The 25,668-nt window shown below is 44.2% G+C and overlaps 1 protein-coding gene across 1 annotated transcript in view; it reads right to left on the reverse strand.

Moving 5' to 3' along the window:
• The window catches only part of bcr (BCR activator of RhoGEF and GTPase), a 197,454-nt gene extending 177,526 nt beyond the window's left edge, over positions 1–19,928 (reverse strand). Inside the window, exon 1 of the mRNA XM_065017443.1 lies at positions 17,680–19,928. Within this exon, the coding sequence (XP_064873515.1) occupies positions 17,680–19,171 (1,492 nt within the window). The 5' untranslated portion in view covers positions 19,172–19,928. The remainder of the gene's footprint in view (positions 1–17,679) is intronic.
• Positions 19,929–25,668: the final 5,740 nt, after the last annotated feature.

The following is a 25,668-nucleotide window of genomic DNA, read 5'->3' on the forward strand; positions in this document are numbered from 1 at the left end:
CTGCCAATGTATGACCATATTAGAGACACATATTTCCCTCAGATTACACAGATCCACAAACAATTCGAGAACAAATCCAATTTTGACAAAGTCCCATATCTATTGGGAGAAATACCACAGTGTGCCATCACAGCAGCAAGATTTGTGACCTGTTGCCACAAGAAAAGGGCAACCAGTGAAGAACAAAAACCATTGTAAATACAACCCATATTTATGTTTATTTATTTTCCCCTTTGTACTTTAACTATTTGCACATAATTACAACACTGTATATAGCCATATGGCATTTGAAATGTCTCTATTCCTTTGGAACGTAGTGTGTAATGTTTACTGTTCATTTTTTTATTGTTTCAGAGAGAGAGAAAGAGTAGTGGGAGAGAGATGGAGGAGGGAGAAGAGAAGGAAAGAAAAGAAAACCAAAATGAATGAGATTAGATGAGTCTGTGAATGAGTGCAGAGTGGGTTTACTGAGGAGTCCATAAAGTATGAAAATCTACCAGCCCCTCAAATTCTTTTACCAGCCCAAATGTTTTTGGTGCCACAATTACACACAAAAAACACATGAGCATGCTTAATAATGTTTATAAAACAAGAAATATACAGTATAATACTAGTAAGAAGTAATGTGGTATATTGCTTAATTTAATATTCTGTGACCCCAAAAATGTTCAGCTGCCCCTGTAAGGTTACCTTGGTAACAGGGACGCTCGAGTCCTCACCTGTGCCTGTGAGAATCTCACTAGTAGAGGCCGACGATGTCTATTTTTGCTAGCAGTGGAAGCAAACTCAAACATCAAAAAGAAACCTAGCTTGTAAAACAAAACAATGTATAACATTTGTAATTGTTTTAAGATGGTCATACCAGGTATAATTTAGCCATTTGATTTTGAATTTTAGGACCCCTTTAGGTATAAAAACTATATTTTAAACAATGATTTGATAAAATATTGAATTTGGCCTTTACTACTATAGTCCATAGAAACGTATTGAATAACATTCAGAAATGTAAAAAAAAGAGGGTAAAAAGTGAATCATAAGGAGTAAGGGGTTTGAAGTGCCTGTCCTTTATCTAGGAGACATAACAAAGCTCAGGAAATAGATTCTAGGCAAAACCGTTCGTACGCTACAGACGGTTTTGTGAGAAGATCGATTTTCGAGATGTCTGACAAACACCTCTGTAGATCAGGCATCTTCCACCCCAGATGCGGAAGGCCGCCATAGGCGAATGCGGTGGCTCGAGGAGCAGCCCATGCAAAAGAACTCTAGCTGAAACTGATTTTGATGGGATTTTGTTTATTATGCTACTTAAATTGACACATGGGTGCGTCAATAGACTCTCTTAATTTTAGGCTCTTGTGGTAATGTTCAACTGAATGTCCATTACATCAACACAATCACCTGGAAATCAAACAGTCCTACTAGTGTGCCGGTTCTACATTTTAATAGAATCATAATAATCATAATCTTAACCAATATGAAGATGAACACAAAACCAGTGCTTGACTTGGGATGAAAGAAGTGCAGGAGCTGTCTTTTTCACAGTGGGTCCATTAGACTATGTTCACCAACATTCACAAATGACATCATGCTATAGAGACCTCTGATTATTCATGGTTAAGGGTTCATACACCTATTCCAGGACTTTTAACCACATGTTCATGACTATTATTATAGCCAACATGAAAAAGGTACACTTTATTGACCCTGGAAGGCTGTGGCGTCTGATCCCATGTAGGCCTTCCATCTCCTGCCATTGTGCCCTTGATCAAAGCACCCCCACAAAGTAGAACTGGACTGTTAGTCACATGTGGTCAACGTGGTCAACCCTCCATCTGGAGAGCTCTTGGGTGTACAGGTTTTGCTTTTGCTCCAGGCCTGAAACACTGCTTATCAACGTTCTGTTGAGCAGCTGATGTTTATGCTACAATGTGGTTAGACCAGGACTTGAAGAAAAGCCTGCACACCTAGCAACATTAGGCCTACAACCAAATACTTTTTGTCTTTATAAAATGATTCCCTCATTAAATGAATCAGAGATCAAATGGATAAGGAAGGCTACTTCAAAGCAAGGTATGTAACTAGACATGTTTATATATAAAGGCTCAAATATTCATGTTTAAATTAAAGGAAAATCTATGCACAGCAAGTTACTTGTAAATTAGGCTATTCTTAACAATTACATGGCTGCTGTTAGAAGGGAATCCCTGCTTCCCAACAGTGTATACTTATTTAGGCTGTCTACAGAACCACTGGAAACGTGACAACAACATTAATGCTTAGCTAGCTCCAGCCCAAGTCAAGCACCTCACAAAACTGACATTGGACCAGTCCTGTTCTGGGAGGAAACTGTGTTTCTCTGTGTTTCAGACCTAACCTGAGGGAGGTATAGAGGGAGGAGGAGGAGAGTGTGTCCTGCCCTTAGTTAGCCTCAGCAAGCCGAATTCATCACCACAACTCAAGAGGGAGAAGAGACATTTGTTATAGAAGATACGCCAGATGTTTGGTCATTGTCTCTCTTTCTCCTCTCTCTCTTTTTTCTTCTTTTCTCTGCTCTTTCTCTCTCCATAGAGTCCAGAGCCTGTTCATGTGTTCCCTCCCTTCCTCCCTCCCGGCAGGGTGGAGGTGAGGCCTGGACAGCTCTTGGCCCTCTCCTTCCTTAATACAGAGGAGAAATATGTTTTGGCTTCTTCCAGCCAAGCCTTTGGCTCTGGCTCAATATCTCCCTCCATACCTCCCTCCTCCCTCCCTCCATACCTCCCTCCTCCTCCCTCCATACCTCCCTCCTCCCTCCCTCTATAACTCCCTCCTCCTCCTCCCTCCATACCTCCCTCCTCCATCCATACCGCCCTCCTCCTCCTCCCTCCATAACTCCCTCCTCCATGCCTCCCTCCATAACTCCCTCCTCCTCCTCCCTCCATAACTCCCTCCTCCATGCCTCCCTCCATACCACCCTCCCAGCATCTGCGCATTAAATCAGAACTGGCCCGTCTTTTTTTCCCCACCTCTCGATCCCATTGTTTCTGGTTTAGTTCCAGGGATGTTAAAGGAAACAGAACTCAGAAACACCACAATTCCACAGCCATTTCCGTCCAGGCGCAAACCACTCACCAGAGAGGGGTGTCTCCAATCAGTCTCCATCCGACTAGCAGGTAGCCATTTTCCTCATTCATTCAATAATATGTTATTGTTACAGCTCAAACCACCACCGTCAGGTCAGGTTACCCCATCTCCCCTCATCCTCCCTCCCATAGCTCACTGAGCGCTTAGCAACTAGCGTTTATCGGGAGAGCACACACTAGCTTCTCTGCACAAACACTATCCTACAACAAAGAGCCAGAGGGAGAGAGGGTGAGATAAAGAGAGAGAGAGAAAGACTGATGGAGAGCTGACAAGCCCCAAAGGAGAGAGATTGTAAGACCTCAGGCAGGACTGGTGTGTGTGTGCGCGTGCGCGTGCATGTGTGCAAGTGTGTGTGTGAGAGTGTGTGTGTGTATGCATGCGTGCACGTGTGTGTGTGTGTGTGTGTGTGTGTGTGTGTGTGTGTGTGTGTGTGTGTGTGTGTGTGTGTGTGTGTGAGAGAGTGTGTGTGCGCGTGTGTGCATACACATGTGTATAAGAGCTTGAGGAGTTGCTTTGATAGGGGAAATAAGCTCTATAAAGCATCATATAGAGACAGTTGGTCAACAGCATGTTCATTCCACTGATTCATATTATGACCACAGGCTTATCGATACACACCCACCATAGAACCATGTCTCTCCTCTCCTGCTGGGTGAAGAAAAGACTGTGCAAAGGAGGGTTCAGGACTTCCCAGAAACATGTGAAACCTATATCTGCATCTACATCCCTACTGTCTGTCAACACTGACCATGTACATTTAGCAGACGCTCCTAACCAGATATATATTTTCAGACTGATCCCACCGTGGGAATCGAACCCACTCCCCTTTTCCACATTATTACGTTACAATATTCTTCTAAAATGGATTAAATACTTCCCCACCCCCCCTTATCAATCTACACACACAATACCCCACAATGACAAAGCAAAAACAGATTTTTAGAAATGCTTACAAAATGTATTAAAAATAAAAAACAGAAATACCTTATTTACATAAGTATTCAGACCCTTTGCTATGAGACTCGAAATTGTGTTGTGGGGGCTGTGCTTTGGCAAAGTGGGTGGGGTTATATCCTTCCTGTTTGGCTCCGTCCGGGGGTGTCCTCGGATGGGGCCACAGTGTCTCCTGACCCCTCCTGTCTCAGCCTCCAGTATTTATGCTGCAGTAGTTTATGTGTCGGGGGGCTGGGGTCAGTTTGTTATATCTGGAGTACTTCTCCTGTCCTATTCGGTGTCCTGTGTGAATCTAAGTGTGCGTTCTCTAATTCTCTCCTTCTCTCTTTCTTTCTCTCTCTCGGAGGACCTGAGCCCTAGGACCATGCCCCAGGACTACCTGACATGATGACTCCTTGCTGTCCCCAGTCCACCTGGCCATGCTGCTGTTCCAGTTTCAACTGACCTGAGCCCTAGGACCATGCCCCAGGACTACCTGACATGATGACTCCTTGCTGTCCCCAGTCCACCTGGCCATGCTGCTGCTCCAGTTTCAACTTCCACCTGACTGTGCTGCTGCTCCAGTTTCAACTGTTCTGCCTTATTATTATTCGACCATGCTGGTCATTTATGAACATTTGAACATCTTGGCCATGTTCTGTTATAATCTCCACCCGGCACAGCCAGAAGAGGACTGGCCACCCCACATAGCCTGGATCCTCTCTAGGTTTCTTCCTAGGTTTTGGCCTTTCTAGGGAGTTTTTCCTAGCCACCGTGCTTCTACACCTGCATTGCTTGCTGTTTGGGGTTTTAGGCTGGGTTTCTGTACAGCACTTTGAGATATCAGCTGATGTACGAAGGGCTATATAAATAAAGTTGATTTGATTTGATTTGTTCAGGTGCATCCGGTTTCCATTGATCATCCATGAGCTATTTCTACAACTTGATTGTAGTCCACCTGTGGTAAAGTCAATTGATTGGATATGATTTGGAAAGGCACACACCTGTCTATATAAGGTCCCACAGTTGACAATGCATGTCAAAAACCAAGCCATGAAGTCAAAGTAATTGTCTGTAGATCTCAGAGAAAGGATTGTGTCGAGGCACAGATCTTAGGGAAGGGTAGCAACATTTCTATATTATTGAAGGTCCCCATGAACACAGTGGCCTCCATCATTCCTAAATAGAAAAAGTTTGGAACCAAGACTCTTCCTAGAGTTGGCTGCCCAGCCAAACTGAGCAATCTTGGGAGAAGGTGCTTGGTCAGAGAGGTAACCAAGAACCCGATGGTCACTCTGACAGAGCTCCAGAGTTCCTCTGTGGAGATGGGAGAACCTTCCAGGAGGACAACCATCTCTGCAGCACTCCAGCCTTTATGGTAGAGTGGCCAGACGGAAGCCACTCCTCAGTAAAAGGCACATGACAGCCCGCTTGGAGTTTGCCAAAAGGCACCTAAAGACTCTGAGACCATGACAAATAAGATTATCTGGTCTGATTAAACCAAGATTGAACTCTTTGGCCTGAATGCCAAGTGTCACATCTGGAGGAAACCTGACACCATCCCTACAGTGAAGCATGGTGGTGGCAGCATCATGCTGTGGGGATGTTTTTCAGCGGCAAGGACTGGGAGACTAGTCAGGATTGAGGGAAGGAACAGAGCAAAGTACAGAGAGATTCTTGATGAAAACCTGCTCCAGAGAGCCCAGGACCTCAGATTGGGGTGAAAGTCCACCTTCCATCAGGACAACGACCCTAAAGCACACAGCCAAGACAACGCAGAAGTGACTTCGGGACAAGTCTCTGAATATTCCTTGAGCGGCCCAGCCAGAGGCCGGACTTGAACTCGATCGAACATCTCTGGAGAGACCTGAAAATAGCTGTGCAGCGATGCTCCCCATCCAACCTGACAGAGCTTGAGAGGATCAGCAGAGAAGAACGGGAGAAACTCCCCAAATACAGGTGTGCCAAGCTTGTAGCGTCATACCCAATAAGACTTGATGCTGTAATTGCTGCTAAAGGTGCTTCAACAAAGTCCTGAGTAAAGGGTCTGAATACTTATGTAAATGTAATATCATTTTTTTTAACATATTTTTTTATTATAAATTAGCAACAATTTCTACAAACCTGTTTTTGCTTTGTCATTGTGGGGTATTGTGTATAGATTGATGAGGGGGAAAAACTATTTAATCCATTTTAGAATAAGGCTGTAATGTAACAAAATGTGGAAAAAGTAAAGGGGTCTGAATACTTTCCGAATGCGCTGTACACAGCTGGCACATACTGACTGCACTGACAGTCAAAGGGAGGGACACTGAGAGAAGAGAAAAATAGAGAGAAATACCAGACAGCGGTGGCTTGCAGGCATTGCTGACATTTGGTATTGATTCCCCAGGTTTTTTATTGCCACTCCACTCTTAAAAGCCTATTGGACAACTACAGGGAGAACCCCATTGGTCCTGAGGGTCCGCCCAGGACTTTGATCTCTCCTGGTTTTCCCCTTGCTCCGTAGAAAACAGGGAGAAGCTTCGGAAAGGTGTGACGCTCTAATTGGCTACGAGCAGACCAAACTCAAAGCAGCTGTCAAGTGAGGGAGAAAATCTGACAGAAGAGAGAATGCTTCATTAAATAAGACAAGAAAGTGCAATCTGGATGTTCTTTTAAATAATTTAACACAGCCGGGTGAATTACGTCTGATTTCTCTAACACTGCAAAGTGCAGTCGAGGAGCACCCAATCTGAAGCTGTAATGATGAACTACACATTCGCTAACTACCAATCACAAAGTGCCTTGTTTCAGTGCCAGGTAGGTGGAGCTTAATCACTGATCTATGTTCACCTTACATGTTACTTTTATTTCTTATTCTTATCTGCATTTTTAAAAACTGCATTGTTGGTTAGGGGCTCGTTAGTAAGCATTTCACTGTACCTGTTGTATTCGGCCCATGTGACTAATAAAATTTGATTTCATTTGATTTGAGTTTGATGAAACCAGATCATGATCATGTCCATCAAGTTTAACTATACACAATTGGCCCCAAACCATCCTCCACCTCCCCCCACACTATCACTGTCTAGCTCTGCATGTCTGTTTCTCTAACAATAAACCCACTGTAATATACAGTGAGGCAAAAAAGTATTTAGTCAGCCACCAATTGTGCAAGTTCTCCCACTTAAAAAATGAGAGAGGCCTGTAATTTTCATCATAGGTACACTTCAACTATGACAGACAAAATGAGGAAAAAAATCCAGAAAATCACATTGTAGGATTTTCTATGAATTTATTTGCAAATGATGGTGGAAAATAAGTATTTGGTCACCTACAAACAAGCAAGATTTCTGGCTCTCACAGACCTGTAACTTCTTCTTTAAGAGGCTCCTCTGTCCTCCACTCGTTACCTGTATTAATGACACCTGTTTGAACTTGTTATCAGTATAAAAGACACCTGTCCACAACCTCAAACAGTCACACTCCAAACTCCACTATGGCCAAGACCAAAGAGCTGTCAAATGACACCAGAAACAAAATGGTAGACCTGCACCAGGCTGGGAAGACTGAATCTGCAATAGGTAAGCAGCTTGGTTTGAAGAAATCAACTGTGGGAGCAATTATTAGGAAATGGAAGACATACAAGACCACTGATAATCTCCCACGATCTGGGGCTCCACGCAAGATCTCACCCCGTGGGGTCAAAATGATCACAAGAACGGTCAGCAAAAATCCCAGAACCACACGGGGGGACCTAGTGAATGACCTGCAGAGAGCTGGGACCAAAGTAACAAAGCCTACCATCAGTAACACACTACGCCGCCAGGGACTCAAATCCTGCAGTGCCAGACGTGTCCCCCTGCTTAAGCCAGTACATGTCCAGGCCCGTCTGAAGTTTGCTAGAGAGCATTTGGATGATCCAGAAGAAGATTGGGAGAATGTCATATGGTCAGATGAAACCAAAATATAACTTTTTGGTAAATACTCAACTCGTCGTGTTTGGAGGACAAAGAATGATGAGTTGCATCCAAAGAACAGCATACCTACTGTGAAGCATGGGGGTGGAAACATCATGCTTTGGGGCTGTTTTTCTGCAAAGGGACCAGGACGACTGATCCATGTAAAGGAAAGAATGAATGGGGCCATGTATCGTGATATTTTGAGTGAAAACCTCCTTCCATCAGCAAGGGCATTGAAGATGAAACATGGCTGGGTCTTTTCAACATGACAATGATCCCAAACACAAGGTCCTGGAGTGGCCTAGCCAGTCTCCAGATCTCAACCCCATAGAAAATCTTTAGAGGGAGTTGAAAGTCTGTGTTGCCCAGCGACAGCCCCGAAACGTGAAGGATCTGGAGAAGGCCTGTTTTCTGATGTATCAAATACTTATGTCATACAATGTGATTTTCTGGATATTTGTTTTAGATTCCGTCTCTCACAGTTGAAGTGTACCTATGATAAAAATTACAGACCTCTACATGCTTTGTAAGTAGGAAAACCTGCAAAATCAGCAGTGTATCAAATACTTGTTCTCCCCACTGTACCTACTTTTGTTTGGGCGTTTGGTAAATAAATCGAAACGCGCGTACAACTTCCAGCGGAAAGGTCGGACGAAAATTCCAAAAAGTTATATTACTGGTGGTAGAAACATATCAACTATGTATAGAATAAATCTTTAGGATGTTTTTATCATAAATGTTCAATAATGTTCCAACCGGAGAATTCCATTGTCTGTAGAAAAGCAATGGAACGAGAGCTACCTCTCATGTGAATGCGCGTGACTGAGCTCGAGGCTGCCTGCAGACCTCTTGACTCATTCCCCTCTCATTCGGCCCCCCTTCACAGTAGAAGCCTGAAACAACGTTCTAACGACAGTTGACATCTAGTGGAAGCCTTAGGAAGTGCAACATAACCAATATCCCACTGTGTATTCAATAGGGGCTGAGTTAAAAAACTTCGAACCTCAGATTTCCCACTTCCTGTTTGGATTTTTTCTCAGGTTTTTGCCTGCCATATGAGTTCTGCTATACTCACAGACATCATTCAAACAGTTTTAGAAACTTCAGAGTGTTTTCTATCCAATACTAATAATAATATGTATATTATCATCTGGGACTGAGTAGGAAGCAGTTTACTCTGGGCACGCTTTTCATCCAAAAGTGAAAATGCTGCCCCTATCCCAAAGAAGTTAAGGGCTTGTAAGTAAGCATTTCACGGTAAAGTCTACACTTGTTATATTCGGCACAAGTGGAAAATAAAGTTTGATTTGGAAGCAGTTACACCACTACAAGACCAATGGCCTGTGGAGACTGCTGAGCATGTAGAGATGGATGAAAACACAGATTTGTTGTACTGCAGCCTGCGACTGGGGCTTTGTCCCGACAGAGATCGCCAATATGGACGCTTTTCCAAAAGGGCAGGCAGGGACATGTGATGAAAAGAATGTATGAGAGGGATATTCCAGTTTTTTGTTTCTTACAAGAGCTGTCTGTCACCATAGCTGCAACTGAGGGAAGTTTGTGGTTGGAGATTTGGCATGGAAACCAGCAAAAACACATACACACCGACATACACAGAAACACTTGAGAGGGTGACTACCCCTGGCACCCTGTGTGTGTGTGTGTGTGTGTGTGTGTGTGTGTGTGTGTGTGTGTGTGTGTGTGTGTGTGTGTGTGTGTGTGTGTGTGTGTGTGCGTGCGTGCGTGTTAGAGCCCTGCGCACGCATGAATTTTGAGCCCTAGCCATACCCGCGAAGTTCAGGCAGTACCCTACCCAGGCCCAATTGCTTCTGCCAAATTTAAGGCCCAGCCCGGCCCTGCCTGAAACAAGAAATAACTTCCTCCGTTAGTATATCCATTAGCTGCTCCTCTCTGTCTGTTACTCGCTCTGCATGCGCTCTGCTCATGGTGGTTCTGAGTCTGAACATCCATAGCAACGGCTCTGCTTGGCTCAATGTCGAGACATGAGACATGAGACAGCAGTTACCTACTTTTCGTCACTCGGACAAAACTCAAGAAACATTATTATGTTCTGTGAAATAATCTCTCCTGTCTTATATTTGACGAGGTTGAAACTATTCTGACACCATGTTATGATCTTAGATATGACTGTACAGAGCACGAGCAAATGGCTCAGCTTCAAAATGTTAACGATTAATTTAGTGATACCCTGTCAGTACCCTAGTTATTGATGAAAAGATTGGCCTACCTGGCCTTAACCTGAGGTATAATGTTGGGGCCCATCGGGCTCGGGTCGGGTAGCAGAAATCTAGTGTGTGTGCTGTTGGGCTGTGCCGTCTGTCCAGGGCGGGAGCAGGTCTGTCTGCTGCTCTTCCCCATGGTGGGGGTCATTGTCCAACTCTACCCCAGGCCTAGATAAAATGCCCAGCCCAGAACAACAGCAGACCGCAGCCAGGCATTTTGACTCTCACTGGAGGTCCTGCAGCCTGGAGACACCCCACCCATCTGCCCTGATCACGCCCACACACAGCCAGCCAGGCCGTCTACAATATGGCTATATCCTACAGCACAAGACAAACCAACCATCTACTCCTACAAACAGGCTGTAAACCATGTCTGACAGAACACAAGCAACTCACCAAGTGATATTCTGAACAAAAAACGACTAATCCTATCTAGCACCGTGCTCCAAGTCATGTATGAAGTTCTCTCAACCAGAACAAAGGGACCATTTTCCTGTAATATTGGTCCCAGGGCTCATCAGGGGGGATTCTTCCCTCGTTCCCTCTACTGTAGAGGGAGAAAGAGCAGTCTCCTCACCAGCTGGCTCTGTGAAGAGATCCACTCCCCCATTCCTCCTCTCATCCAACCCTCCATCCACCCCCTCCTCCACTCTGAGCCTTTTGGTTTCACTCCAGCCCCTGTTTGCCTTCTGTGGTTACATGGGCTTCCGATGCCACAATCACTCAACAGTGGAGGCTGAACAAGGCCTTTAAGAGTCCCTGGCAGTCACACAACCCCCCCACACACACACACACTAATCCAGTGTGAAAAAGGGGTCATTGTGCCACACAGTAGTACTAGTGAATGTGGGGTTGGCCGGAGGTAATGCTGACTGCTTTACTGTTTTTAAATGCCTGTTAAACCAATCATTCCTCTCCATCGTCCGCCCACACACGCAGTCACACACACACACACAGTCACACACACACACACACACACACACACACACACACACACACACACACACACACACACACACACACACACACACACTCCTCCTCCTGGCAGCACACTCACATTCACACAGACACTGCTGCTGTGACCATGCTACAGTTCCCTGTCATGTCGGCTGATGGCTGCATCATACAGAATTTACATTGGGAGTGAAACTCCCCTGACACACACCACTACACAGCTCATCTCTCACAGTTCTCACAAGCCTGAGTATTGTAAGCATGTGTTTCAAGTCAGTGTGTTTGATGCCTGTGTACACGCACGCTCACAAACACGCACAGTCACCCACGCACAGACACTCACCCACATACACACACTGTGGCAGTGATGAAATTGTCCTGATTGAATCAGAGGTCAGGGACACCAAGCCCCTTTATATGTCACCACACCACAGCCTGGCTTCATGGCTCCCTGGACTGACACACTTCTACCAACATCACATCTCAACTACTAACATATTTAATCAATGACACACAGAGAAAGTGTGGGGGGTAGTCCAACAGCCACAAAGGGCCAGAGGCTGTGTTCAATCCAAGACACAGGAAAGAACTCTGGGGATGGCCAAGGATTGTGACTGTCTAAAATAAGGCCCTAGCAGGAGCCGGCCGTGGGAGGGATGGTGGGGTGGACAAAGTGTCCCTTTAGGCTAAGCTTAGGTCAGGTCTGCCCGTTTTTGGTACAACGACAACCAGCCTCAAATAATAAAAAAACAGGTCCTGGATCAGCATTCCCCTACCCAAACCTTCCAATGAATCATGGTAGTATAAATAATACATGTTCCCCTGGATTACACATGTCTATGACAAAGTCAAACAAGAGACCTATACATTCTGGGGGGGGGTGCTATGCCCACCTCTTTCTCATTTCAACACATGCTCAGGTATACTGGCTAGGCCACATCAACTCTCTCTCAAAGTCTCTAGACAGGATCAAGGCAAATCAACATGTCAAAGCCTAACCTGACAAATAAGGCTAACACATAGGCTCAAATCTAAATTATATGGTTAATATGACGGTAATGAAAATGTTAGAGATTGCATAAACGACGGCCTCAGATTTCAGAAGTATAAGCAGGTCATTTGCATGTTTCATACATCCTCCAACCTCTCTACCCCTCTGTGTAGGTGATCCGTGTCATAGGTGCAGGGGCCGTGTGTGTACGTTTAGGATAAGTGTACCTATTAAGCACACCAAAATCTAAGTTTAGACATTTCTAAAATACTGTATACTGTCTTAATATCTGTAAGAAAAGTGGAGAAAAAAATGAAATGTGAAGTATTTATATGCCCAGAGTGGGTTTAATGGGTGTTCCTAATAAGCCCACTTCATAAATCATCTATTTTCATTTCCAAATTTCAAATGTACATTTCTTATGTAAAATTTGATTATTTTTATAATTGTAGGGGAGATTAATATAAACTGATGATTACTATTCATCATGAAAGTAGCCCTCATAACAGTGCCCAATGGTATACACAGAGATCATGTGGACTTCAGGTCTTGTCAAACAGTACGCACCTGACTAAACTAATCAACTAATCATAGACTTCAATCAAGACATGACTGGTTGAATCAAGTGTGTTATTGTTTGGTTATAAACTAAATGTACCCCCATTGGCCCACTGTGGATAAGAAGCCATGCACAAAGACTAGAACACACACAACTTTCAATGAATTATCTGAAAGCTGATTCACATTTGCTGTACTGCTATTCTTGTTGCTTAGTTCAACTAGTCTTCCTAAAACCTGTCTGAAGACTGTTTCAAATCTCCTCTCTACTGTTGTATTACAAAGGTATAGGTGGTGGACCAACAAACGGAATCACCTGGATGAATGAAGGACAACAATATGACAATGCCCCCACCCAAAACTGCATGAGTAGTCGCCCAATAGACATATTTTTGTCCACCATTCGTTTGCCTTTTTGTCCATCACTTGTAGGTATTCTACTGTATCTCAGTTATGCCTGAAACCTGCTCTTATTCTTCTCACTCTGCGTCTACGACTACCTGTCCACTCCAAACGTTTTGGAGAGAGCACAGAGGTTTCTAGTTGTTCCTCATCTTGGTAAAGACACCAGGGCTAGATGCATAATATGCAGAACTGTACTTTGTGTGTTTTAATCAACTTCAATCTAAAGAAAAAAACGATTTATGCTCATGTTCATTGAATATTAGGAATATCAACACACTATCCCATGTGGTTCAATGCAAACCAGGCTTAATAGGAGCACACTGGGCTTAATAGGAGCACATTGGGCTTAATAGGAGCACACTGGGCTTAATAGGAGCACACTGGGCTTAATAGGAGCACACTGGGCTTAATAGGAGCACACTGGGCTTAATTGGAACAACAGTCATTTATGGTAAAAAATAGAGAATAGCAAAGTCTACTCATAAAATATTTGGAAACCAATGGTTTGGGGTATAAATATACACAGTTAGCATTAATCATATTGAACAATATGTATTCATTGCCATTCACATTCTGCAAAGAGGGGGTGCTTTTGGTGCTAATGTACCTTTTAAGCCCACCTGAGATAAATGTCAAATTTACACAAATGTAATCTATGTATACAATGGAAGGTTAATTTAACAGTAAAACAAGACAAAATGCATTAAAAAAGGTATGCTGTGAATGCCTGAAATCTATTATCTTGATGCAGTTGCAAGTTATGTTGCTTTTGTGTGACTGACATGCAGGCATGAAAAACCCATATATTCAATTGGCAAGAAATAGTCATTACTGCCCATGAAATATGCTATCATGTGCATACATCAGTACAACAATCTCTTAATATTACATAAAGTATTTGAAAATGGCCACTAGTGGGAACTGTTTATTTAGTTGAAACAAACACTAAACAGCAGAAATTAAAACATTTAAAAAAAAAACTTCATTATTTGAATCCAAAGATGGAAGTGAGTTTAACGGGTATGTGGGCTTAATAAGTACACTTACCCTAGATGTGTGTCTAATTCCACCCAATCTGTAGGTTTAACCAGTTTACCCCCTACCCATGTGAAATAGGTCATAGAGATAATGATATGAAGCTTATGAGGCCATCGGTAAACCAAAGAGGATAAATTGAATTGGACAAACCCAACAATAATCCCTACATTTGAGGAGCCCTCTTTCACTCCCTTTAAAATCCACCTACTTATAGCCAAGATTATGAGCTTCTCTATCTCACCTGAACTCTTTCATCCACTTTCAGTTTGAACTTCTTCCCTCAGTCTTACATTTCCATGTGACTATTTCTGTCCCCTCTCTTTTGATAGTGTTTAAGTGAGTGTGTCCCAATTTCCATGTTCTGTATTTCATCAATTTAAGTCTTTCCTTGGAATGTGAATCGCTACAATTAGCTGTGTAAGAAAATCTCCTTCCATTTTGCTGCTGGTGAGATGAAGGTCTATTTCAGGCTATGCATGAGGAAGAGGATCTGTCAGAAAGCTGACTGAACGTAAATGATGAAATCATCTGGTCAGTTGTACTGCTTCCCTGACGCTACATTGAGAAAGCTAGCTGTCTGTACCTGTGTTTAGAATCCTACACATTTTTGGAACATTTTGAAGCCCAAGCTTCTCCTGGTTTCTTCTCCGTTGAATGACGCTTGTATGTGAGAGAAGGAGAAGTTGTCTTCCCTCACTCACTCTAATTCCATCTTTCACGCTCCTTCTCTCTCTCTCTCAATCTAAAGATGAGCCATTTTAGATTGACCACCATGAATACAGTTCATCCTGAAAAACACCCACTTCAACAGGCCAAAGGGACATGATGGAACAATTAGTTTGGTGTTTACACCAAGGCCATCTACCACGGGGAGAGAGATAGACCATGGAGTGGAGAAGAGGAAGAAGAGAGTGAGTAGAGAGGACGAGGAGAGAAGCCCTAGCTAGCAGATGGCCTGAATCGTCCACAGAGAGTATTCTCGCTCTCTCCAGAGTCAGGGCAGCCATTAAGAGAAAAGCCTTCTGCTAGAGGACCATTTCACTGTGAACACTCACTCCAGCATAGGGAGGAGGAATCCAACAGCCCAGCTAGCTATAGAACGAACAAACAGCCTCCAGCACCTGGTCATGACACATGCATACACTCACATGTACGCTTGGGCACACACACACTCACGCAAACACACACTCGCACGCACACACAAACCCACTGCTTACAGCCCCAAGATGTGTGTGAGTTTGTTTGTGTGTGTGTATTCTGTTACGCAACGGGAGAGCTCTTCCCATCTGTGCCTCTACAGCCCCCGCATCCCTGACTAGTGAAGCAAGAAACCATATATCAGCCTTGCACTCTGCCTCAGCTTTATCCTCTTCCTCCTCACCATCATCCTCACTCAGCCAACCACTATCAGGAAACATATCCTATTCTCCGTCCCAGGAGCGTCATCTAACAGATTCCATACATTTCAAAATCCAGATTATCCCCCAAATACATGAGTGCAAAATCTCCCACATCGTCTGTGGCATTGTAACTGACCCCACTCTGCCTATTGTTGTGTGAAATGTACTAAAACAAAGAGACCAGACAAGAGTGAGATAATCCCACAGATCACAGCTGGGAAGGAGTAAGAGCGTTAGCCACATGCTAGGCCTCTTACTGTGCAGCCTGCCTGCAGCCCCAGCAAGCCAGCCAGCCAGCCAGCCAGCCTAGCATAGAGCAAGGCCAGAGAAATGAGAGATGGACACTGTTTGTGGAGGGATTTTCAATAAGAGGGTGGCTATGTGCTATTCATCACTTTCAATCTTTACAAGTGTGAGCGCATGTCACTGGAAGCAAAGCAGGTATACCCTACAGGCCTGAATTCAACAGTCATGAATGATGTCCCTATAGATGAAAATGGGTCAACAGTAATGAAGACTCTGAAATGATTAAGAATACAAGGAGATATTTTTGACTCGCAGAAAACAGATCATTCCCAATCAAAGAGAACATCACCAGTGCTGGAGCGAGAGAGAGTCTGTTTCCTGTCACACCCTCAGTACAGGGGTTAGTGTGCAGCTGCTGCCCCACCACCACCACCAGAGCAGAGCAGACAGTCTTATCTGCCTCTCTGCACACACACAGGGCTCATCCTGGCACAGGAACAGGTGCCTGCTGCCAACGACCCACAGCTTGATCAACGACCCACAGCTCGGTCTGCTCTAATAGGGTGCCAGGGCTGCTGCGGGAGGGCGGGCTCTAAAACGCCACTCACCTTGTCAGCAGAAAGCCCAGGGAAACCAGGTCAGAAGGAGCCACGTCACATGACACCACTGCAGCTAGCGCATTTGAACCCAACCGCCCAAGCCTCTAGCTCCGAGCTAACCACTCTGTTAGCTCCAGCCATAATTGGGCCTGGAGGCGACGAACAGGTTAAAGATATTACTGAAGATGATTGTTTGGGGAGAGAGAGAGGGGAAGAGATAGCTTTCTTTTGTCCAGGACTACAGTAAAAGCTTTTTAGAAAAAAGCTGGTTGGGTTTCAGAAATAGTCGTAGACTAAGTCAAAAGCCTCTCTCAGCCGGCGTCCCAAATGGCATTCTTTCCCACATATATAGTACACTGCTTTTGTAGTGCACTACATAGGGGACATTGCATGCATTTGGGACACATCCTCTGTCTCCCATGGTTGGCTGGCTGAGGCTCACAGACACCTGTGGTTGGAATTCCACGCACGGAACCCTGGGAGCCAAGCGTCTGTCTGAGGAAGACCTCCCTGTCTCAACTCGGACTGACTGCATTTGTTATTCACTCAACTGAACTCACATTCCAGGAAGGTAGAGGTAACTCTCCTACACAAGGCCACTCAGAAGACACAGTCAGGTATAAACACAAACACACACAGGCACTGAGTGACACACACACTTTGAGGCTCATGTATCCCTCTATCCTCTTCACAAAGAGCGTACCTGCTCAGAGACAAGGTGGAGAAGACAACAGCGTCAAAATGCACTGAGAGAAGAGTGAATGAGGAGGGGAAAGCTGCTTACCCAGACAAAAGAAAACAATGCTCACAATTCATTGTTCTGCGATTTTTAGGAGGAGCCCCATGTCTCACAAGGTTTAGTGGAACTATGACCGTGTAATGAACAGACAGTGAAGAGATCACCGAGTAGGCAGGTTTCTATGGTTTGTCTCAGTCCGGAGGTCAAACCTGACATTTCAGCCAAGGAACATGTAAAGTACTAGAAACTACACACAATAATCAAGTGCACCAATTCCAGGACCAGCTGTTGTGAGATTGCAATTGAAACCATTAGATTTGACTAGTATATATGCTCTAGTCTAAATCCTACCGGTGTGTATGATGAGACTATGAACACATCCCCCTTCCTCCATACATGGCAGTCAGTCAACCCTGCCAGGCAGTGGTCAGCGTGCAACAGACTCATAAATCTCCAGACATGAACGGAGCAGCGACTAGAGCTAAGATTAGAGGGCAGCCGCCACTCACCCAGGTCTCCATGGAAACTGTTGTCATGGGAGGCTCTGCTGGCCGGTGTGGAGTTCGGATCGAGTGGGGGCCAGATCTGGCCAGTCTTGCGGACGCTCACAATGGTAGCTTCGGACATGACCACGTGGCCCTGCTGGTGTTGGCGCTTCTGGGACTGTGGCGTGGGGGGACTGCTGCTGTCAAACGAATGCTGGGAGTTCTGGGAGTTCTGCGAGGGTGAGCGGCTCTTCTCCCTGAAGGGCCGGCGATAGGCAGTGGTGGGACTGGGTGACACGTGGCTGGACTGGCCAGACGAGAAGTCCTCCTCACTGGATGTTAGGTTCTCATTGGAACTACAGTCTGGTGTGTAGCCGCCGCCTCCGCCCCCCACGTCCTCAAAGCTCCCGGGAGAGTAGGAGCGCCGGGGCCAGGTCAGGTGGTGCTCTTCTGCGATGTGGTCCCTCATGATGACGCCCCCTCTTCCATCCCCCCCACCCTCGCCCATCATCACCCCGCCCACGTAGACGCTGGTGTAAGGCTGGAAGTCAGAGGGTTGCCATGGGGGTGGAGGGGGCTGTTTGCCCCCGTTGGCCTTGGGGTGGCGTGGGTTGGGGTCCCCATCCTCGTATTCAGCATCGTACCCACAGGTGCTCTCTGTAGAGCGCCCCCTGTAGACAGGCCGAGTGCGGAGCTCACCTGCCACAGTGGCCAAGTTGCCTGGCAGGGAGTGCAGAGATCTCTTGCGCTCCATCTGCATGGCCTGACTGCCCAGGGTGCTGATCTTGTCAGAGACGTCTCGGTCATTGACCCTGACCAGGCCCCTGTCATGGTGGAAGTCCATGTTGGTGTAGAAGGGCTGCTGCTTCTCCTGGCTCTTCCCTCCATCCCCGGCAGAGTGAGAGTTTGCCCGCTTGATCCTCTCAAAGTTAGACCTCAGCGCTGCCACCCCCAGTCCCATGCCAAGCTTGTCATTGGGGTCAGACAGTAGGTCCTTGTTTGGGGGTGGGTTTTGGCGGCGAGGGGATATACCTCCTTTCTGTTTGGAGGGCGAGAGGCCGTCTGTCTCACAGGGCTCTACCTGCTGGGGTACCTCGAAGGCAGACTGGAGCTCCAGCCCGTCTCCGTGGGAGGCTGACTTCCGGGCTGGAGGGGGTCTAGGTTTGGACCTAGCCTCCCCCACCGGTTGGAACCGGCTCCGCTCCCCCTGTTCCTGCACATGTGGCTGCTGAGACTCAGCGCCCAGCCCTGCCTGGTCCCCTACCTCGTTCACCTGGGCCTTCCTGAAACCCCAGCGCTGGCGGTCATAACTCTTCCTCTCCTTGGCCAGCAGCGTCTGCAGGTAGATCATACGGAAGCGCTCCTTATTCACCTCCAGCTCTAGCCGCCGGATGGAGGCTTTGCACTTCTCAAGCTCCTGTTCGATGCACCCCACTGACCTGAGCTCCATCTTTGGGGGGTCCGACTCAGGGAACTGCGCTTTCCATGCTTCAATAAATCCCACAGGCTCTACCATTGTTGATATTTACTCTACAGCAGTAGATCTGACTGGGGTGATGTCACCAGTAGTCTACGGGGCTCGTTATTTCTCGTCTATCATACAGTATCTGATAGGGAAAAAATCTGAATGTACCTAGAGAAACTACTATAGAAAAATACCATTTATATTAATGGTATGTTAAACCAGTTCAAAAACGGACAATTTAAGTGTTATCACCTCTTTACCGATTCGCAGTGACAATATATTTAATCGTCAACAATAGCAATAGGCTTATCACTCAAACCTGCGAATGTGTCAGACACGAATCATATTTGATGATGGTCTCGCCTCTTCTGCATTATTCCAGAAAAAAATCTGACATCTCCTGAGCGGATGATCTTCTGGATATAGAACTCCCGTGTGATGAGAAAGTGATAACGGCTCTCCAACTACTTACTTTCCATTGTCTTATTCAAGTCAAGATTTTTCCATATATTCCATAATCGATTAACTTCGTTTACTCAGATGACAACATCCCTGTTCCATGATCACCGGCTCCAGCTGTTCCTAGATCTTTATACCAGCTCAGCGTCCAAGGAGAATGGCATAAAATGAGAGAAAAGAAAGAATGATGGTTTCCCCACAACAAATTCATTTTTATCTTGTTCCTATCCCGAATCGAGGATAAATTATCATTTGTTTTGCCTTGTTATCTCATGTTTTCGCGGTTCATTGTTAGTGTACAGTTTATCCAGATCTTCACCGTTCATCGCCTATGGACCCCTGTGGTTGCGTGTTCCAGTCTCGTACTGGAGACAGAGGGCTGCAGGAAAGGGAGGGGCCAGACGGAATATGATTGACAGTGGTTGCGCTCGGTTTCCGTTCAATTAAAGAGACAAGGTATACATGTATTCATCTGTATTCCACATAACAATGATCAGGCAGTAGATAATTTATTGATATTTCAGTAAATCCTATAAGCATAATCATCTAAGCGAAACTTGGATGTAGCCTATATTCCATTTATATCTGTCTTTATTTGAGCATTGCAGCTAAGATGATAGAATGGAGAGTTAACAATCTATTGTTGCATTATTCTCTTCGTATGGACTGAGAAAATGCGAATTATATGCTACAGTAATTGAAATCAACCCGCGGTGCAGGTGTGATACTTCTGGGCGAATGGCACTTCCGGAATGCCTAATATGACACCATAATGCCACCTTGTGGGCTGTTCACGTAAAGTGGATACAGTAGGCTAATGATTATTTTAAACTGGGTGGTTCGATCCCTGAATGCTAATTGACTGACAGCCGTGGTATATCACAGGTATGACAAAACAGTTATTTTTACTGCTCTAATTACGTTGGTAAACAGTTGTTTGTGATATATAGCCAATATACCACGGCAAAGGGTTGTGTCCAGACACTCCGTGTTGTATCATGTGTAAGAACAGCCCTTAGCCATGGTATATTGGGCATATACCACACCCCCTTGGCCATATTGCTTAAATAAACTCCATTCAAATCGACAAGTCCACAATATAGGAGTACAGTAGTTGTAGTACAATGGTAACTTTCTATTGTGGAAAAAGTACCCAATTGTCATACTTGAGTAAAAGTAAAGATACCTTAATAGAAAATTAAAGTCACCCAGTAAAATACTACTTGAGTAAAAGTATTTGATTTTAAATATACTTAAGTATCAAATGTAAATGTAATTTCTAAAAAATATACTTTAGTATGGTATGAATAGTTAAAAATTCCTTATATTAAGCAAACCAGATGGAACCTTTTTTTTTTACAGATATCCAGGGGCACACTTCAACACAGACAGAATTGACAAATGAAGAATGTGTTTAGTGAGTCCACCAGATCAGAGGCAGTAGGGATGACCAGGAATGTTCTCTTGATATGCATTCAAAATGTAACAAGTACTTTGGGGTTTTAGCAAAAATGTATGGAGTAAAAAGTATATTATTTTCTTTGGGAATTTAGTGAAGTAAAAGTTATCAAAAGTACAGATACCCCAAAAAATGACGGAAGTAGTACTTTCAAGTATTTTTTACTTAAGTACTTTAGATAACTGCTTTCTATGTCCAATCTAATTAGCTGACATGCTAACAATATTACATACATAGAGGTAACTGCCAAAATAAAGCAAACGTTTGAGTAAATAAGGGATGCAAAGTATATTGAAAGCAGGTGCTTCCACACAGGTGTATTAGCATCCCATAATGCTTAGGATCAGTTGCCCATTATTTTGGCTAGCATGGCTAGAAGAGATCTTAGTGACTTTGAAAGAGGGAGGGAGAGAACCCATATTTCCCTGAGATTACACAGATCCACAAAGAATTTGAAAAAACAAACCCAATTTTGATAAAGTCCCATACCTATTGGGAGAAATACCACAGTGTGCCATCACAGCAGCAAGGTGTGTGACCTGTTGGCACAAGAAAAGGGCAACCAGTGAAGAACAAACACCATTGTAAATACAACCCATGTTTATTTATTTTCCCTTTTCTACTTTAACTATTTGCACATAAAATTACATTTGTAATGTCATTGTTCTTTTGGAACTTTTGTTAATGTTTACTGTTCATTTTTATTGTTTACTTCACTTCTGTTTATTATCTAGTTAACATGCTATGGCAACGTTAACATATGTTTCCCATGCCAATAAAGCCCTTAAATTGAATTGAGAGAGATGAGGAAACGAAGCTTCCTGAAGCATTGAGGCTTCCCAGCCAGTTGTGTCAAAAATAGGTTATTTACTAGGTGATTCATTATCTGTTCACAATGCATATTAGTGACATCTGCTGGACAGCAATAAATAGCAATGTGTGATTATTAAGAGTTTTTCTCCACTAATCCGTGGTGCAGCGGTAAATATTTGGTTTTAATAGCCTACACTCAGTTGGATTTCTAAATTCACATCATACTTCCGTTTTTTGCCTTCAAACGTACTATTTTTCCAAAATGGAATCTATGACATTATTTAGGATGCTTCAGACAAAAGCTTTTTTCAAAATAGTGTTCCTAAAGCAGAATTCGACGTCATACCCTCACGTCCCTGAATGTTCCATAGTTCCCATTGTGAACTACCAGTCAGGTGAAAGTCCTTGCACAAATTCCTAAATATATTGAGAAGTACGATTTCCTGTACAGGTGGGTGTTTGAAAGCAGTTAAATTGAATAAAGCACCGAAAACAAGGCGAAATCAGTGGGATCTCGCATTTTTCAACACATGGTTTTAAAAAGCATGATCAAACGAAGCTTCGGACATCGTTGATGATTTACAAGGTCAAATCATGACGTCAGTGATATTCAGATCAGACAATAGGAGTTTTACAAAGAGGCCCGAGTTCGCGAGTTGAAATTCCGAGTTGGATGACCGTTCAAAACGATTTTTCCCAGTCGAGGATCGTTTTTTTCCCGACTTCCCAGTTGTCCTGAACGCACTGAAGCCGGAAGTCAGAGATTTCCGAGTCTCCTGTTGTTTTGAACGTTGTTCTGAAAGTGCAGTGGTGTAAAGTACTTAAGTAAAAATACTTCAAAGCACTACTTAAGTAGTTTTGGGGGTATCTGTACTTTATTATGTATATTTAACTACTTTTACTTCACTACATTCCTTAAGAAAATATTGTACTTTTTACTCCATACATTTTCCATGACATCCAAAAGTACATTTTGAATGCTGAGCAGGACAGGAAAATAAACTCAGCAAAATAAGAAACGTCCTCTCACTGTCAACTGCGTTTATTTTCAACAAACTTAACATGTGTAAATATTTATATGAACATAACAAGATTCAACAACTGAGACATAAATTGAACAAGTTCCACAGACATGTGACTAACAGAAATTGAATAATGTGTTCCTGAACAAAGGGGGGGGAGTCAAAATAAGTAATAGTCAGTATCTGGTGTGGCCACCAGCTGCATTAAGTCCAGCGACGGTGGGTTTGTGCCCATAGGAGACGTTGTTGCCGGTGATGTCTGTCCTACCTGTCCTGCAGGTGTGATGTTTGGATGTACCGATCCTGTGCAGGTGTTGTTACACGTGGTCTGCCACTGCGAGGAAGATCAGGTGTCCATCCTGTCTCCCTGTAGCGCCATCTTAGGCATCTCACAGTACGGACATTGCAATTTATTGCCCTGGCCACATTTGTAGTCCTCATGCCTCCTTGCAGCATGCCTAAGGCACGTTCACACAGATGAGCAGGGACCCTGGGCATCTTTCTTTTGTTGATTTTCATAGTCAGTAGAAAGGCCTCATTAGTGTCCTAAGTTTTCATAACTGTGACCTTAATTGCCTACCGTCTGTAAACTGTTAGTGTCTTAACGACTGTTCCACAGGTGCATGTTCATTAATTGTTTATGGTTCATTGAACAAGCATGGGAAACAGTGTTTAACATTTTTACAATGAAGATCTGTGAAGTTATTTGGATTTTTACGAATTACCTTTGAAAGACATGGTCCTGAGAAAGGGACGTTTCTTTTTTTGCTGATATTAGTTACATTCACCCATTTATCAACAGAACATCCCTGGTCATCTGTATTGCCTCTGTTGTGGCGGATTACTAAACACACATATTTCCTTTGTAAATTATGTCTAAATGTTGGAGTGTGCCCGTGGCTTTCCATAAATAAATAAAAATGGTGCCATCTGGTTTGCATAATATAAGGAATTTGAAATGATTTATACTTTTACTTTTGATACTTAAAAGTATATTTTAAACCAAATACTTTTAGACTTTTACTCAAGTAGACTTTTACTGGGTGACTTTTACTTTTACTTGAGTCATTTTCATGTATGACAGTTGGGCACTTTTTCCACCACTGTGAACCAGGCACGTATCGGCACACTGCTTCGCGATTTCGACGCATGCCTCGGAGATCCAGTATTAAACGTAACATACCCCAGTGTGTTCCAACCTAATTGGTCTTTTGACCAATCACAACATATATATTTGTTCAGAACTGGTCTGATTGGTCAAATGACCAATTCCCCAAAAATACCTGTTCCCAAAATTAGAATATGTTATGAACACAGTGCACTAAATTGTAAAAAAAATCGTGTTGTTTAGGAATGCAAGGTCGATTTGAGTTTGTGCACAAGCTTACTTCACAGAGGAGGCATTCCCTAACGGAAATATGTTACAACCTGCCTACCTTGCTTGTTCTGCACACTATGCTTCATTTTCTCCCACTGTAAACGACACAGATTAACTATCTTGGGTTAGCTATACTGAACAAAAATATAAACGCAACATGTAAAAAGTGTTGGTCCAAAGTGTCATGAGCTGAAATGAAAGATCCTGCAATAGACTGTGCCGGGGGGCTATGGTCAGTCTGTCCTATCTGGTGAAATTCTCCTGTCTTATCTTGTGTCCTGTGTGAATTTAAGTATGCTCCCTCTAATTCTCCATCTCTCTCGCTCTCTCTGAGGACATGAGCCCGAGGATCATGCCTCAGGACTACCTGGCCTGAAAACTCCTGGCTGTCCCCAGTCCACCTGATTGTGCTGCTGATCCAGTTTCTGCTGTTTTGCCTGTGGCTATTGAACCCTGACCTGATTACCGGACGTGCTATTGTACCTTGTCCCGGACCTCTTGTTTTCAATCCTCTCTCTCTCACTCTCTACCACACCTGCTATCTCGACCTCTGAAAGCCAACTGACATTTACTCCTGAGGTGCTGACCTGTTGCACGCTCTACAAGCACTGTGATTATTATTTGACCCTGCTGGTCATCTATGAACGCTTGAACATCTTGAAGAACAATGTGGCCTTAATGGCCATGTACTCTTAGAATCTCCACCCGGCACAACCAGAAGAGGACTGGCCATCACTCAGAGCCTGGTTCCTCTCTAGGTGTCTTCTTAGGTTCCTGCCTTTCTAGGGAGTTTTTCCTAGCCACTGTGCTTATACATCTGCGTTTCTTAATGTTTGTGGTTTTAGGCTGCTGATGTAAAAAGGGCTTCATAAAAACATTTGATTTGATTGATATGCATGCTTGTCATCCTCACCATGGTCTTGACCTGACTGTAGTTAGGCATCGTAACAGACTTCAGTGGGAAAATGCTCACCTTCGATGGCCACTGGCACGCTGGAGAAGTGTAATCTTCACCGATTAATCCCGGTTTCAACTGTACCGGTCAGATAGACAATGTGTATGGCGTTGTGTTGGTGATTTTGCTGTTAACGTTGTGAACAGTGCCACATGGTGGCAGTTGGTTTATGGTATGGGCAGGCATAAGCTACGGACAACACAATTGCATTTTACCGATGCCAATTTGAATGCAGAGATACCGTGATGAGATCCTGAGGCCCATTGTCGTGCCATTCATCTGGCGCCATCCCCTTATGTTTCAGCATGATAATACACTGCCCCAAGTCGCAAGGATCTGTACACAATTACTGGAAGCTGATAATGTCCCAGTTCTTCCATGGACTGCATACTCACCAGACATGTCACCCATTGAGCACTTTCGTGATCCTCTGGATCATCAGCGTGTTCCAGTTCCCGCCAA

The sequence above is a fragment of the Oncorhynchus nerka genome, linkage group LG4 (assembly GCF_034236695.1).
Source record: "Oncorhynchus nerka isolate Pitt River linkage group LG4, Oner_Uvic_2.0, whole genome shotgun sequence".
Lineage (NCBI taxonomy): Eukaryota > Metazoa > Chordata > Actinopteri > Salmoniformes > Salmonidae > Oncorhynchus > Oncorhynchus nerka.